Source organism: Medicago truncatula, chromosome 8, assembly GCF_003473485.1.
Source record: "Medicago truncatula cultivar Jemalong A17 chromosome 8, MtrunA17r5.0-ANR, whole genome shotgun sequence".
Lineage (NCBI taxonomy): Eukaryota > Viridiplantae > Streptophyta > Magnoliopsida > Fabales > Fabaceae > Medicago > Medicago truncatula.
The window spans coordinates 18,769,779-18,785,667 of NC_053049.1; the positions used below are offsets into that span (position 1 = coordinate 18,769,779).

A 15,889-nucleotide genomic window follows, 5' to 3' on the forward strand; every position below is an offset into this window, starting at 1 on the left:
ACGTGATCATCAGTCTACATACTTTTTTTTTGTAAGAATCATCAGTCTACATACATAAGAGTATCTAAGTTTTATTACTATCCCAAATTATATTAAAGTTTGACTACTAATACTTTTAAAAATAATGATCTTTATGTTAATGTAATTTCACAGTTAAGTCTCACTTAATGTTCCATTACTTGAACTATCTTTTATAAGGGTTTTATTAATCTCATAGCCAATGTAATATATATTAATGTTTTTAACTTCACATTAATCAAAATATAACTGCGTTCTTCAACTTTCCTCCAACTTCTTTAATCAAAATTTAGACTTCAATTATGACTTCAGCCAACACTAAATTCACGTTGTGTGACATAGAATTGAGTGTTAATATTATTCATTTGCCAAATTTAAATATTTGTGTTGAAACATCATTAATAAACCAACAAAGTTTTGTTTTTAAAATAACAAACTTTGTTAAAAAAATTAAATTATCTAAATTTATATCATTAATTAGTTTTATTGAAAAATTGTATAATTGACAAATTATACTCTTAAAAGATCAAAACGACAATTAAATAGAAACAGAAAATCAATAATTAAACAACACTTAAAAGAAAACGTCATAGGACCTAAATTTAACACAATTACGTCTTATCCCAAACTATAGAGCTGATAATGACTTGACTAAAATGAACTGCTTGGATAGAGTTGGGTTGGTTGGAGTTTGATTTAAAAGATACGAGTTTTACATCTAACCCAAACGAATCTAACTCAACCTTTGGAGACCCCTGTTTTACACTAAAATTCTATCAAAATCCATTATTTCGTTATATCACCCACTCTTGTAAGATATTTAAAATAAATAGTGTGACATAAAAACACTTATTTGATATGTCCATCAAATAATAAAAATAGAAAATATTTTCTCAAGAATTAAAAAAGTTTTGTCCACAAGTCTTAATTCATCAAATAAAAATATCGAAATTGTTAGACAAGACGTTGTGATCAAAGGTTGAACCTAGGCTCTTTCACTTATGTGAGGTCTGAAATGACTATTGTCATTTCTTCTATTTAAAAAAATTCTTAAACTTGCTGAATTTTTTCTCGGGACCATATCCTCTACTATAAAATGACCACTCGTTTCACTATATACAGTAAAAATTATTGAAAAGTGATTGAATGATTGAGATTGTAACCGAACAGAATATAGTGGAAAAGCAACAAGAGAGAACTTGAATTCGTCTCTCTCTCTCTCTCTCCTTTTTTTTTTTTACGTTTGAAATCCCTCGGAAATGGATCCTCTCCTGCCTTTATTGTTCAGCCATCCCTCATGTGTTTCATCCAACGGCTGAGAGCTCACAACAAATAAAGAAATAAATAACATCAGTTTTGAAAAGAGAGAAAATTGTAGATGAGTGGCTGAGATGATGATAGACAGACGCAGAGAAAGTGCATGAGACGATCCAAATCCAAATCCCTCTCTCTATATACAACAAAAATAAAGAGAAAAAAGTCTCTAGACTTGAGTCGGGGTATTAAGGTAAAATGAGGTGAATTCAAAATGTTTGTAAAGACACATAACGCGGTGTTATTGATTTGAGATTCAAATTTGAGAGATTCCAACGGTAAAGTAATTTTCATTCGCTCGTTCTCTGCGAACTGCATCATCCATCGTGTTTCTCTTCCAAACCTCAATGGTTACTCTCAAGGTAAATTTCAACCCTAATTTCTCAGATAAACCCTAATTTCACACAAATCAACCTTTTCTTTTCTTTCTCTTTTTTCTGACGATCTTGTTTCGTTCTTGCATGTTTCAGGTAAAATCCAGATTGGGCTCAACACGACCCTCTGAATCGCGTCCAACTGGTATAATTTTTTTGTTTGTTTGTGAATTTGAAGTGTTATTCACCGGATTGATTATTATTTTGATTTAATTGAATTTTTTATATTGTTTGATTTATATGAAACAGTGGGTGGTGGTAAGAATTTCAAGGTTTTTTCCGAAAATGATCGGATTCAAGTTGGTGATGGGTCTACCATGTATGTGTTTAATTTCTCTTCTTTTATATGTAATTGGGTACGAATTGTTTAGAACTAATTCAAATTCTTTCTTTAGGACATCTGTGAGAGAAGTTGGCGCAGCTTCAAGGTATGATATGATACCTATTCCAAAGAAATTTTGAAAAGAAAGGATAGTTTTGATATCTGATTGATTGCATGTAATGGTGAAGAAAGGCTACATGTGCATTGTTTTTTAAGATATTACATGAACAATGGTGCTCTTTAGTTGTTCTGTTGTAGTGGAAGTGAATTTAGTTTTGCGGGCTCTGTCGGTTTTATTTGCTTTTATTATTGTTGTTGTTGTTATTTGTTTGTTTAGGCTCGTGGTTTTAATTGAACAACAGGGTTGTCCCAAAATTGTATCGTTTAAGGTCCAAAGCTGATGCCTTGATTTATATGTGTGTGTATTGTATTTCGATGCGTAGAAACCATGATAACATACAATATGACAGTGTCAGATATTTCATCTGGGCGTAGTTTCATGAATGCCATAAACAACATGGTGATCTAATTTTTTTTTTCTCCTCTCACTTTGTAATTTATGTAGAAAGAATACTATAGTACCAGAATAGCTTTCTAGTTTTGTTTTTGTGTGTATTATTATTGTATTTCAATGCACATAATTGTTTTTTAGAAACCATGATAACATACAGAATAGCAGAGTGTCATGTATTTTCTTTAGGTGTAGTTTCTTGGGTACAATAGAGCAACATATTGATCTATTTTCTCTCTCATCTCATTTTGTAATTCATGTAGAAAGAGTGCTATAGCAGCTAATAAAGGGGTTATATCGAATGCTACCAGTAACTCAAAGGTAATATACATTCTAAACCTCTAATACTTTCTAAATACTCACAATATTTGGAAATACTTGGAAAGTGTCTATACATGTTGTATCCTTGAGCATGCCATTGCTTACTGCGTGTATAATTGTTTTGCAACCTAATGATGAAGGGTGATTTCAAAAGCATGGAGAAAAGTAGCAAAACATATGGAGCTTCTGGTAAGTTTTACCTGCACAAAACTTGACAAACATGTTGCAAAGCACATTCATCATTTTCACTTATTTTGACTTTTGGTAGGAAATATGAATGCGAGAAAGGCATTGACTGATGTTACCAATGCTCAAGGAAGCTCTACGACAGCTGCTAAGCGTAATATCTCCAAAATTAAGTAAGAACCTTCTTTATTGTGGGTCATTAGAAGGTTAGGAAGGGAAGCTTGTTTAAGTATATTTTTTGCTAGGTTACTGTTGGGATTTACTTGACATTCTTTCTGGGACCTTTATCTTGGTGATTCTTACTGTTCACCGGAAAATCTAATAGCAACCTAAATAACTTTTTTAGCATTTCTTCTAATGCATTCTTCCTTAACTGAATGTCTGTTATTTATTGTTTTATGTGCCTTACCAGGGTTTCAGCAGGTTCAAAAACTAAAACAGTGGGCATCCCTTTGAGGAAATCTTTTACGGTATGGAAAGTCACACTCTTCGAATATCTTGTTAAGCCTGTGTTTTGTTTTTGTTTACTCAATCAGTTGTTCAGCTAAAGGAACACTCCTTTTACTTGTACTAATTAATGTTCTCTACTCCTCTTAAAAAAATATATATTAATTAATGCGCTTGATGCCCCAATGATGGAATCATGTTCTTGGCTATATAATCTACAAAATCACTTCTAAGAATATTAATTAATAATAAAGAAATGAATGTGAAAAAGCCCTATAAAATCAATCATCTTGTTTATTGGGAAGATAAGTTTTTGGATCTATTTGTTATTGTGGTAAATAAAAATGTCCGCCTAGCTCAATTGGTATACAGTTCCCTTTTACATTAATGAGTTGGACCAAAATATGGTTGATGATAGACTATTATGGCGTAAGTTGATCCATGTAGCCGACTCCCCTTGGTGGTATAGGGCTTGGTTGTTGTTGTTTGTTTGCTATTGCTGTAAATCATTTATCTGTTTTTTTTTTCCTTTCGTTTCTCAATTGCACTTGTTGTCCCCAGCTCCTCTTTTCTTTAGAGAGAGGTTCTACTGTTATGTGGCATATTATTTTAATTTTAATGAAGTAGTGGCTATGAAATGGATCTCCAGATATAACAACAATGTCAAGAGGATGTAGATGTGGCTGACTAGGATTTTTTGGTAGATATCCTTGTTGTAGCTGAGTATTGGACTCTCTTCTTTAGTAAATAAATGTACTTTGCAAAGACTTAAGAAATTTCCCTGCCTTGAGTCATGTATAGAAGATAAGCTTCTGGAGGTTTGCTGGTAGATTCAATAGTTTTAGGCAGTCAAGCCATATGATAGCAGAATCAGCTGGCCACTAACTTTATACCTATTGCCTTTTCACCCCTTTTAACCATTAACCATTTTCTACATTCACCAACATTAACCATGGAACTTCTATGGATGTTTTTCTTGTTGGGATGGTGATATTTGAAAAGTAACATACATGAAGTACTGATTACTTTTCTTCCTCAAATCAGGTTAGAGAAATAAGAAGTCCTAGTCATGGTGGAGTTCAATTAGATGCTCCCAGTGGAGGTGACTTATTTCCCCTAGACCTTTATATTGTATGGTTGAACAGTTTTAGCTGTTTTTCTTCCTTCATCTAATAATTTGTAGGCACAGGTTTAAGGGTTTCTTTAGGTGATCGGAAGAATAGTTCATCAAATGGAGGTCAACCAGTTGCCACAAAGGATAGGTACTTGAGATCCCGTCTCTTGTTTACTCACATTTAATTGGATATTAATTTATTTGTTTGTTATTTATCATCCCAAGCATGTTATTCTAGAAATTATCCTGACACTGCTTTTTTCCTTTTAGGTTTGCAAGGAAGCCTATGTTACCTACAACTACAAGGTTTTGTGAATTTCATTTTGTTGATTTGTTTGTGAAAGTTTTATGACAAACATGCGACTAAAACCTGAACGTTCATATGTTTCTTCCAGCACTTCAAGGAAGTCTCTGCCAGTTACAGGTTTAAGAGCTTCTTTAGGTGATCAGAAGAATAGTTCAAATGGAGGTCAATCAGTTGCCACAAAGGATAGGTACTTGAGATCCCGTCTCTTGTTTATCTCAAATTTAACTGGACGTTAAGCTATTTATGTTTTTTATTTTTTATTCCAAGCATGTTGTTCTATAAATTATCCCGACACTTTTTTTCTTTCTTTTTAGGTTTGCAAGGAAACCTATGTTACCTACAACTACAAGGTTTGTGAATTTCATTATGTTAATTTGTGTAAGTTTTATGAACAACATGCGACTAAAACCAGAACGTTTATTTGTCTGTTCCAAGCACTTCAAGGAAGTCTCTGCCAGTTCCAAGGAGGGTAAACAGGGTAGAGATGAATAACACAAAGGTTAGCATAATTCTGTTTACAATTTGTCTTTCCTGGTGTTCTTCAAAAAACAATTTGTCTTTCCTGGTGGTGAATAATAGAAATACAATATCATTTCCTCCACAAATTTGTGCTTATTCGGATTGCCAGATTTTTTCTTATTTAATTGATTTTATTTTTTAAAATACTTTTCCTTTTCTTGTGTTTCATTTTACTTCCTTTTAGGAAAATGCTGGAAGTTCTGAAACAGCCAATGGCCAAAGGGGTCTTCCAAGTAAGAAGCCATGATATTGATAAGAACTATAAAAATGTCAATGAGCTGACTTATTCTATGTTGATTGAACTTAACTACTGCTGATTTTCAGGTAAGCTAACAACAGGAAGAAGAGTTAGTTCCCAACTAACTAATGCAAGGAGCAATCTATGGAAGACTAGAGTTAGTGATGGCTTTGTTCAAATGTATGTGATAATTAATAAGTGCTCATATTATTAGTTTATGCTTATGCCTCTGATTGTAATTTCGTACTTTTAGTACATTTTGTCTGTTTGATTGGTCTTCAAGTTGTAAAACTGAAGGAGTGTAAACAAGTTAGCATGTAATAATTGGTACTAATGACCTACAACTCATGAATTTAAGTTAGCCTAGACTAAACTGGAGGAGTGTAGCAAGTTTTCCAGTATGGTTGCCATTAGAGGACACGGTAGATCATGAATTTGAGTAGATTTAGCCATTAATACAGTTCAAGCCCTAAAAAAGAAGACTACAAGAAAAGAAAAACTTAAAAGGAGTGAGAGAGAGAGAGAGAGAGAGAGAGAGAGAGAGAGAGAGAGAGAGAGAGAGAGAGAGAGATTCTTCTCGAACAATGAAATAGAATTCAATAACTTAGACTAACTCTGAGTGAGAGCTAGAACCATATGATACATAATATTACGTAAAGATACAAAGACTGATGCACCCGTACCCAATACACTGACAGAAAACTATATACTACAGAATACATAAATACTGACTTAGGTGAGGGCACATACATGATTTCTTAGTAAACAAAATTTTTGAATAAGAAAACCCTCAATTTTTTTTTGGAATTCAGAGCTACTAGATATCCCTGTTTATAGCTGACCTGCTCGTATTCTTCAGTAACTACTGTTTCTCTTCGCTATACAAGATAACTGCTACTACTTCTCTTTGATTTTATCAAAACTTCTAATAGTTAATTTAGAGGATGTGATTTGTTGTTATTAATTGGTCATTTTATCTGGGGTGTAGGGTTACAAGTAATGCTTACCAAGTCTCCTCAAGAAAATCCGTCAAGGTATGTTGGCTGTACTTTGTTTATTGCCCGCTCTGATTGATTTATTTGGTTGATTGGTTTTTCAATTGTTCTGTGGAATTTTTCATTTAATTTGTTTATTTATTTTAAAAGCTATTTTCATATCAATGCTTATCTTGTATTACATTTGGAATTTATTTCCTATGCTCGTATAGTTAATAAGAGCGAACTATTGTGTTGTGTGCCTGTCAGAAAAATTTGCAGCTAATGTTTGGTTAACATGCTTGTTAAAGATGTTATGCTCAATATATTTCTTGGTTCATTTTGTGATTTTAAGCTTCTATTCCATTAGCGAATAATTTCCACCACATTTGTGTTTTTGTTTCTTAACTTTTAAGAGTACGTTTCTAATGCAGTGAGTAAAGTTTGAAACTGATTTTTGCCTTTTTGTATGCAGCCTGTTGTTAAGACCACAGTCAAGGCTTCTACATCTCAGAGGACTCTCAAATCTAAATCCATATCAGGCCAGAACAAATCAAAACCAACTAGTACAATTGCCTCTAAGGATGAGGAAAAAGTTACTTCGTCTCTTTCTGATAACAGTTCAGTGGTCTTTTCCAATGATGCAAATCAAAGACATCAACCATCTGATGGGGAGTGCAGTCTGAAAATAGATTTATCAGAGTTGATTCCTGAGAATAATTTAGTTGTCATCTCTGATGACACAAATCAAAGACATCAACCATCTGATGGGGAGAGCAGTCTGAAAACGGATTTATCGGAGTTGATTCCAAGAAAAAGTTCCAGCCGTCGGAAATCTTATACAACTTCATTAATGGAAAAATCTAAGGTATCAAGCTCAATGGTATTAAACCACGTTTTGTTAAGATCCTCTGAAATTTTAAAATGAAAGTAAGCCTTAATTTGCAGATTCTCAAGGAAAATGGTGAAGTTAGGGAGCAGGATAACCTACCAAGTATAGACGATGAATGTAATCATCTAGAAGTTTCTGAATACATCGATGCTATATATCAGTACTATTGGGTTACTGAGGTAATATTGATCAAGCTTCTGATTTTACTTACTCATTGAAATTTGAAATTGTATACCTCTGATTTTACATGCTTGTCCTTCTGTTCTTATTTCCCTATAAAATTGCTGTAGGATTTTATAGCTCCACTAATTATAGAATTAGTTAATAATTTTATATATCAAAAACATCTGAGCGTTGAGATATATCTGCTTTTATATTATAAACTTGACCTATTTAGCACCGTTGCATTTTTAGTGGCTGACAGTTGCTAGCTTATTTGATCTCTCTTCTTTTGAGGGTTATGTCCGGAAGTCATCCCAATCTTGCAGGAATTATCATAATTAATATGCACAATACATGCCAATCATATCTTGCAGTCAATATAGTCAATGTCTACGTTTTTATCCAAGAATCCTATATCGGGGCCTCAATTGTGAACATGAATAAATCGCATTTTATTTTGGTGTCTCTTTTGATCTCATATGTTATTACTAGATACTAGATACTTAATTATCTTATCAGAAAGTGTGATGCAATCTTATTTGTGCCATGGTTTCGATGATTTTGGCGCTTCCTCATTGGCATAAGCATAATGCTACCATGAGCTTTTAGTTTGCCACATACAAATTTATATTATATTTTATCCTTTCTCTCTAACTGCAACTGATATTTGTTTTTTAAAAATTACTTCCAATCGCAGGCACATAGCCAAGCTCTATCAAATTACATGTCAATTCAGACAGAGATTACTCCTCATATGCGGGGAGTATTGGTCAACTGGCTAATTGAGGTACATAACTAATTTCCATCATCCTTAATATTTATTGTCTTTTGTCCTTGTCCTTTCTTTATATATTGTTCTGTATTTTTCCCTCTTTTAGATGTTAATAGATCTTTTTATCCATTTATTTGCTGATAATTTTCTTTTGTAGATGCAACATCACTAGTCTTTTTTCTCAGCTTATTTCATGGATTTTACAGGTGCACTTCAAATATGATTTGATGCCCGAAACACTATATCTGACAGTGACATTGTTGGATCAATATCTGTCCCAAGTGCATATAAAAACGAGTGATATGCAGTTAGTTGGTCTTACATCACTTTTGTTGGCATCAAAGTATGAGGACTTTTGGCATCCAAGGGTGAGAAGTCATTTCAAACATTTATTTTAAAGAAAAGAGGGTGTGATTCATTGTGACGATTGTAATTTTTATTGTCTCATTTGTTTCTAGGTAAAGGATTTGATTAGCATCTCAGCTGAGTCGTATACAAGAGATCAAATGCTTGGAATGGTATGCAATTCTTGTAACAAGCATTTCATAGGCCTGTAATAGCTCATGTCATGTTTAAATTTTGAGAATGATCTCAATACATTTCATGCATAGTTAAGTCAACCAAAATAATGAAAACCTTAAGAAAATTGCAAAGTAAAGAAATGGATCTACAACTGGAGAAATAGACAAGGAGCAGAAGTAGGAACCTAAGGCAGAAAGAGTTGGGTTACTTGGGAGAGGGTCAGACTCTCTTGAATAATGTTGATCACAGGATTGTTTTCCATCTCTGGTCCATCTTGATCAGAGGAAATACCGTTGAATGATACATCATATTCTGTTTCTTCCCATCTTTAATTTTCAACTGGTCCAGTTGATAAATTCCGAAATCTTGCTGATTTTGTTCAATTTTCTATTTTTATTTGCACTTGTATTAGGTTCAAACATGGTTCTTACTATTATATTCTAACTAATATGTGGAATGAATTTTTCTGTTCAGGAAAAGCTTATTCTTAGAAAATTGAAGTTCCGTCTTAATGCTCCCACTCCTTACGTTTTTCTGATAAGGTTTCTCAAGGCTGCACAATCAGATATGAAGGTATGCACACTCGACAGACATACTGATTGACAGAGGACTGGTTTATTTTGGATAATAAATTGGTCATTCTAATTGATTCTTTATGCATGTATGTTTGATTTCTAACATTTTTTGTTTGTTATTTATTTTCACAGCTTGAACACATGGCATTCTTTCTCATTGACCTATGCTTAGTTGAATATGAAGCTTTAGCGTTCAAGCCTTCATTACTATGCGCATCAGCTCTCTATGTCGCGCGCTGTACACTGCAAATAACCCCATCATGGACACCGCTACTTCAAAAGCATGCACGTTATGAAGTTTCACAGATCAGGCACTTATTCTACCATTTATCTTTTTCAGTTTCAAAATTGTGTGATTTTAGTTTATGCTAACTGCAATAATTGCAGGGATTGTGCTGATATGATACTGAAATTCCATAAAGCTGCTGGGAAGGGAAAGTTAACGGTGGCTTATGAAAAATATTCCAGAAAGGAGCTCGGTGGGGTTGCAGCAGTTAAACCGTTGGATAGACTTCCCCGTTGATTTGACTTGTACTGGAGAATTATACTTCTGTAATATAGTGTCAGATTCTTCTCCTCTTTGAATGTAGTAACCTCTTCATTTTTTTGTTCTTGAGGTTTTTATAGCTGAAATCCTTTTACCAGGTTGGATTCTCACACAACCTTAGTTCCAGCTATAAAAGTTAGGTTTTATCAAAAACATATTGTTTGGTAGGATACATGAGGTTAATACTTTCTTATAACTTCAATCAATTAAAAGATAATATGAACATCTGTTTTCATTGTGCACCATGGTATTGGGAAGGATGGAGTATTGTTGCATTGCTAATGTATAAAGTAAATAATTTCAATACTTTTTTTTTGGTTACTAATAATTTCAATAATTAATAAAGATAAAGGCTTAGGCAGGCTCTAATAAAAAAAATACTTTATCACGGTGCCACATTAATTTTTCTAAACTCTAACAAGAAACTTTAGAATTTATTTTTAATAAAATATCACGGTGACACATTAATTTTTCCAAACTCAATCAATCCAAGCATAATTCTTATTATTTCTCAAAAAAAAAGAAGCATAATTCTTATTAATTGTGTGATAAGTAATTAATGTAAAGATTTTCCATAATAGAATATATTATATAGAATAAAAAAACAAAACAAAAGTGGTGATTGCCCTTGTATGTCTAAAACTGAAACAATGGGAAGCAGAGAGAAAGCGAGTGGAGACGGCGATAAAGGGAGCTTCTTTAGGTATCATACTCATTCACATACCTTCACTAGATCGTCCACCCGTGCTGCCGCACGGGTCATATACATTGTAAGTGTAGTAGACAAAAGCAACATTTTATAATACAGTCCCAACTTATAATTTTAATGTCATAATTTTAAATACAACTATAGAAGGAAATTGTATAATTGATTCAAAATATTTTTAGTGACATTGAACAGCAATCTATAATTTAATAACAGAAGAGATTTTGCCAAAAGACAAAAATTAGGTTGAAAGAAATTTCTATAATTGATTCAAAATATGTTTAGTTAACTTTAATAATTTTAAATACAACTATAGAAGGAAATTGTATAATTGATTCAAAATATTTTTAGTGACATTGAGCAGCAATCTATAATTTAATAACAGAAGAGATTTTGCCAAAAGACAAAAATTAGGTTGAAAGAAATTTCTATAATTGATTCAAAATATGTTTAGTTAACTTTAATATATAAAAAGATGTATCGAGAAATTGAGAAGGGGGAAAATTTAATAAGGTTAAACAAATGAATTTAGCATCAGGGTTAAAATAGTAAATTTATGCAATAGGTTTAGGTTAAAATTAGGGCTAAAATATGCTTCTGTGTTAACTTTAATATATAAGAAGATGTATCGAGAAATTGAGAAGGGGCAAAATTCAATAAGGTTAAACAAATGAATTTAGCATCAGGGTTAAAATAGTAAATTTATGCAATATGTTTAGGTTAAAATTAGGGCTAAAATATGCTTAAGTGTTAACTTTAATATATAAGAAGATAAGAAGATGTATCGAGAAATTGAGAAGGGGGAAAATTCAATAAGGTTAAACAAAGGAATTTAGCATCAGGGTTAAAATCGTAAATTTATGCAATAGATTTAGGTTAAAATTAGGGCTAAAATATGCTTCTGTGTTAACTTTAATATATAAGAAGATGTATCGAGAAATTGAGAAGGGGGAAAATTCAATAAGGTTAAACAAAATAATTTAGCATCAGGGTTAAAATAGTAAATTTATGCAATAGGTTTATGTTAAAATTAGGGCTAAAATATGCTTAAGTGTTAACTTTAATATATAAGAAGATGTATCGAAAAATTGAGAAGGGGGAAAATTCAATAAGGTTAAACAAAGGAATTTAGCATCAGGGTTAAAATAGTAAATTTATGCAATAGGTTTAGGTTAAAATTAGGGCTAAAATATGCTTCTGTGTTAACTTTAATATATAAGAAGATGTCTCGAGAAATTGAGAATAAGGTTAAACAAATGAATTTAGCATCAGGGTTAAAATAGTAAATTTATGCAATAGGTTTAGGTTAAAATTAGGGCTAAAATATGCTTAAGTGTTAACTTTAATATATAAGAAGATGTGTTACTTCATTCTTTTGTTAAAATTATATGTCAATATTATATTATTGGTATGTTACTTCATATTTTTCTTTTTTTTTTTGAAAAAATGTTACTTCATTCTTTTGTAAGAATTATATGTTAATGTTATATTATGTACCTAAAAATAGTTCATTCTTAACCTCAACATGTAAAATGTTATATTTAAATAATTTTCCTTTTATCGAATATTTGGCCTTTACCGTAAATGATACCCTTTAACTGTTTGTTGAAATGTTTCTTCCACCTGTTTATATAGATTGCAAAATTCAGGTGCATTTTGTGGTAAATATTTAACAAAGAGAGTTCAGTTCTAATTTGGATGAAAAGTGTAATATTAACAAAAAAAATGTTGCTATAATCTTTCAAAACCCTTTTATTCCAATAGGGCGATTTGTTTTGTTGAAGAAATAGGGCGATTTGTTTTGAAGAAATAGGGGAAATAAAGCGATGCCGATTTGCTTTGTTCATGAAAATAGGAGATTAGGTGTGGGCATTAGCGTTGTTCATGAAAATAGAAGATTAGGTGTGAGCATTAGGGTTAAAACGGTAAAATTATGCAACAGGGTTTAGGTTAAAATTAGGGCTCATGAAAATATGAGATTAGGTGTGAGCATTAGGGTTGTTCATGAAAATATAAGATTAGGTGTGAGCATTAGGGTTAAAACGGTAAAATTATGCAATAGGATTTAGGTTAAAATTAGGGCTTACGGGTTACCTTTAATATATAAGAAGATTAGGTGAGAGCAATAGGATTGTTCATGAAAATAGGAGATTAGGTGTGAACATTAGGGTTAAAACAGTAAAATTATGCAATAGGGTTTAGGTTAAAATTAGGGTTACTTGTTAACTTTAATATATAAGAAGATTAGGAGAGAGCATTAGGATTGTTCATGAAAATAGGAGATTAGGTGTGAACATTAGGGTTAAAACAGTAAAATTATGCAATAGGGTTTAGGTTAAAATTTGGGCTTACATGTTAACTTTAATATATAAGAAGATTGTTCATGAAAATAGGAGATTAGGTGTGAACATTAGGGTTAAAACAGTAAAATTATGCAATAGGGTTTAGGTTAAAATTAGGGCTTACATGTTAACTTTAATATATAAGAAGATATCCTGATATCATTATTTGCTTTATCTAAAACCGTTTTGTGAAATATTTTTGGTAGACTAAAATTTAGTTGAGTTGTGTTCCGAGATTCGTTAGGGTTAGGGCAAGCCTCAAGACTTATAAAAGGTTTAAAGGTATACTTATATATCGTCCATCAAAAGTGATAGTTATGTTGGAAGCTGGAGTTGAATCCATGCCCTTGCAAGATATAAGTCAACTCTTTATCAATTGAATCAACCATGAAATCCTTTTATATTTATAATTATCTCAATTTTTTGTTTTTGTGATTATCTCAATTGTTATAAATTGCGTGTTTTGCTATGAAGCACAAACACTCATTAGATTAAGCGTGTTTGACGCATGTTATAATTAAGAGAAATGTCCTAACGAAACCTTTTTCTTCTTTGTACCTCAGATACACTATAGTCTATAGATTCTTTGGACACAAAAAGGGTTTTAAACGTAATATATTATTATTATTTTAAAATAGCTAATTCACATACAAACATCTCTTTATCTTCTATAGTATTTAAGGATGATTGGTAAGTGGGTCTTGGTTTTTTTTTTTTTGGTGAAGAGTGGGTCTTGGATTTGATTACACTAGTTTTCAGTATTTCATTGGAAAATAAATAGATGAATGTTAAATATTATCATATTTTATTTTAGATTTTTTTTTGTTAAAACAAATTGCTCAATATAGATGGATATATAAATCTTCATTCTCAATTAAATTATGTATAGATTATATTCATATTTCATTTAATTATTTATAATTGATGGTTTAACTAATGTGTTTGTTGGGATTATATTATATGCAGTCAATCCAAAGAGAAGTTCATTTCACATGATCATGCCAAACAGAATATGAACGAAAACTCAAATAGTATTAAGAGTTGCAAAGTGATTTCAAAGTTGTTTCTCCCTCAACATTTGATGTTTCATATCCTTACTTTTGCTCCTTCTAACTGTCTGATTAACTCTGCAAGGTATGTATGCAAACCTTGGGCTACTGATATTGGCAGCTCCCATTTTGCTGAAGCGTGGGAGCGCCGTGCAGGTTTTAAACCTGGTCTTTATGTTGAAAACCGTACGTCAAACGACACTTCTTATTTCTTGGAACTTGAAGATGATGTGAATGGCCAATTTGAAAGGACTGATTTGGGAACACCTCCAAAAATGGGAAATATAATCAGTACATGTGATGGCATATTGCTACTTTCGACTAAGAATGGACATATGTTCGTAGCGAACCCTACCATCAACTTCTGGCTTAGAATTCCTCCTTTACCCGTTTCTCGGCAACATAGATTTTTTAGTTGGCAATGTACTATAGCACGTGTTCCTCGCTTCGGCAAATTCAAGCTTTTCTTTGTACATCACCTTAAGGTTTCTGATATTTCTTGTTATGTTTTCTATGTGCTAAGAATTGGAATAGATAACTCATGGAAAGAGATAGCTAGAAAAAACTGTTCCTTTAAATTGGATTTTTTATTGAAAATACTTTTTAGTGGAGGCAATGATATTTACATGATAGCAAAAAAAAAAAGTGATTGTTCTGGATGTTGACAAGGAAATTATTGTGCAAGAATATCCACTTCCCCCTGTGTTGAATCGTCCGAATCCAAACTACTACTTATTGATGGGAAGTCGCCTTTCTTGCATTGTGGCTAAAGATTTATACAAAACATTTGAAATCTACATTTTGGATTTTGTTTCAGGAAAATGGTCTCTTTATCATGAGATGGGACCTTTTGACTATATGGCTGAATGTGGTCATCAGCTTAATAATTACCAGAGTCATAATGTGTATTATGGTTAGGTTTTATATATTGGTCGTATATAATGTCAAACGTTGATAAAATGGAAGTGCACTCATTTAAAACCTTGAAGCTCCTACCATAATATTGCGCAGGCATGTTTGTTTTCCTTTCAAATCTTCATGTTTATTGCAAAAAAAAATCAGTTTTTTCCTATTAGTGATCATCATATGGAGCAGTTGTAACTAAAAATTGTGAATTGAATTACAAGCTTATTTTCTTAGGCATTTTAGGCTAAGTTGGAATTGATAAAACCTTGTGGCTCATTGTCAAGTGCATCTGATGATCGACTTATGAAAAATTAGAGTTATGGTGATTTTGTATGTGTGATTTTTTTTTATTTTTTTAATCAGCCAATATTATTTAAACCGAAACTCTAGCAAGATGCTTAAAGACGGAAAGAAAAATAACAAAAATGCCGCCTATACGCTAAAGCGTTACATCCACAAAACACCAAAAGCGGAGGCCGAAACACCTACAGAAACAGAACCCAACCGCAAACAAGAGCCATACACACAGAAATGTTATGCCTATGAAATCCAATTAAAGCACTAAATTTCAGTCTCATAGCAGATCCACTAAAGCTCCTTCACGTCAACACAGCAAAACTCAAGCAGCAAACAACACCAAAACAAGAACCTCCTGCATCCTCCTCTAGCAGGCCGAAACATCAGTCAAAAACCAGCATGAAAACACACACTGCAGCGCACCAGAACAGCAACAGCAGAGGGCAGCAATACAAACAGCACCTGCATCAGCGC

At 32.3% G+C, this 15,889-nt stretch overlaps 1 protein-coding gene across 3 annotated transcripts; it reads left to right on the forward strand.

Annotated features, from left to right (window-relative positions):
- The first annotated feature begins 1,516 nt into the window (after nucleotides 1–1,516).
- On the forward strand, nucleotides 1,517–10,360 carry LOC120577746 (putative cyclin-B3-1). Of its 3 annotated transcripts, none has more exons than XM_039829659.1 (25): nucleotides 1,517–1,694; nucleotides 1,803–1,851; nucleotides 1,956–2,025; nucleotides 2,102–2,134; nucleotides 2,803–2,860; nucleotides 3,001–3,049; nucleotides 3,129–3,219; nucleotides 3,459–3,516; nucleotides 4,538–4,595; nucleotides 4,683–4,755; nucleotides 4,878–4,913; nucleotides 5,003–5,101; nucleotides 5,229–5,264; nucleotides 5,359–5,413; nucleotides 5,618–5,666; nucleotides 5,758–5,851; nucleotides 6,660–6,705; nucleotides 7,121–7,513; nucleotides 7,594–7,716; nucleotides 8,397–8,486; nucleotides 8,678–8,839; nucleotides 8,930–8,989; nucleotides 9,468–9,566; nucleotides 9,701–9,879; nucleotides 9,956–10,360. In XM_039829659.1, exons 1-25 carry the CDS (start codon nucleotides 1,680–1,682, stop codon nucleotides 10,089–10,091), a joined length of 2,211 nt encoding a protein of 736 aa, XP_039685593.1. In that variant the 5' UTR covers nucleotides 1,517–1,679; the 3' UTR covers nucleotides 10,092–10,360. The 3 variants fall into 3 exon arrangements, with proteins under 3 accessions (XP_039685593.1, XP_039685592.1, XP_039685594.1); XM_039829658.1 differs by having other exon boundaries at nucleotides 1,518–1,694; nucleotides 5,350–5,413; XM_039829660.1 differs by lacking the exons at nucleotides 5,003–5,101; nucleotides 5,229–5,264 and having other exon boundaries at nucleotides 1,518–1,694; nucleotides 5,350–5,413.
- The last annotated feature ends 5,529 nt before the right edge of the window (nucleotides 10,361–15,889 follow it).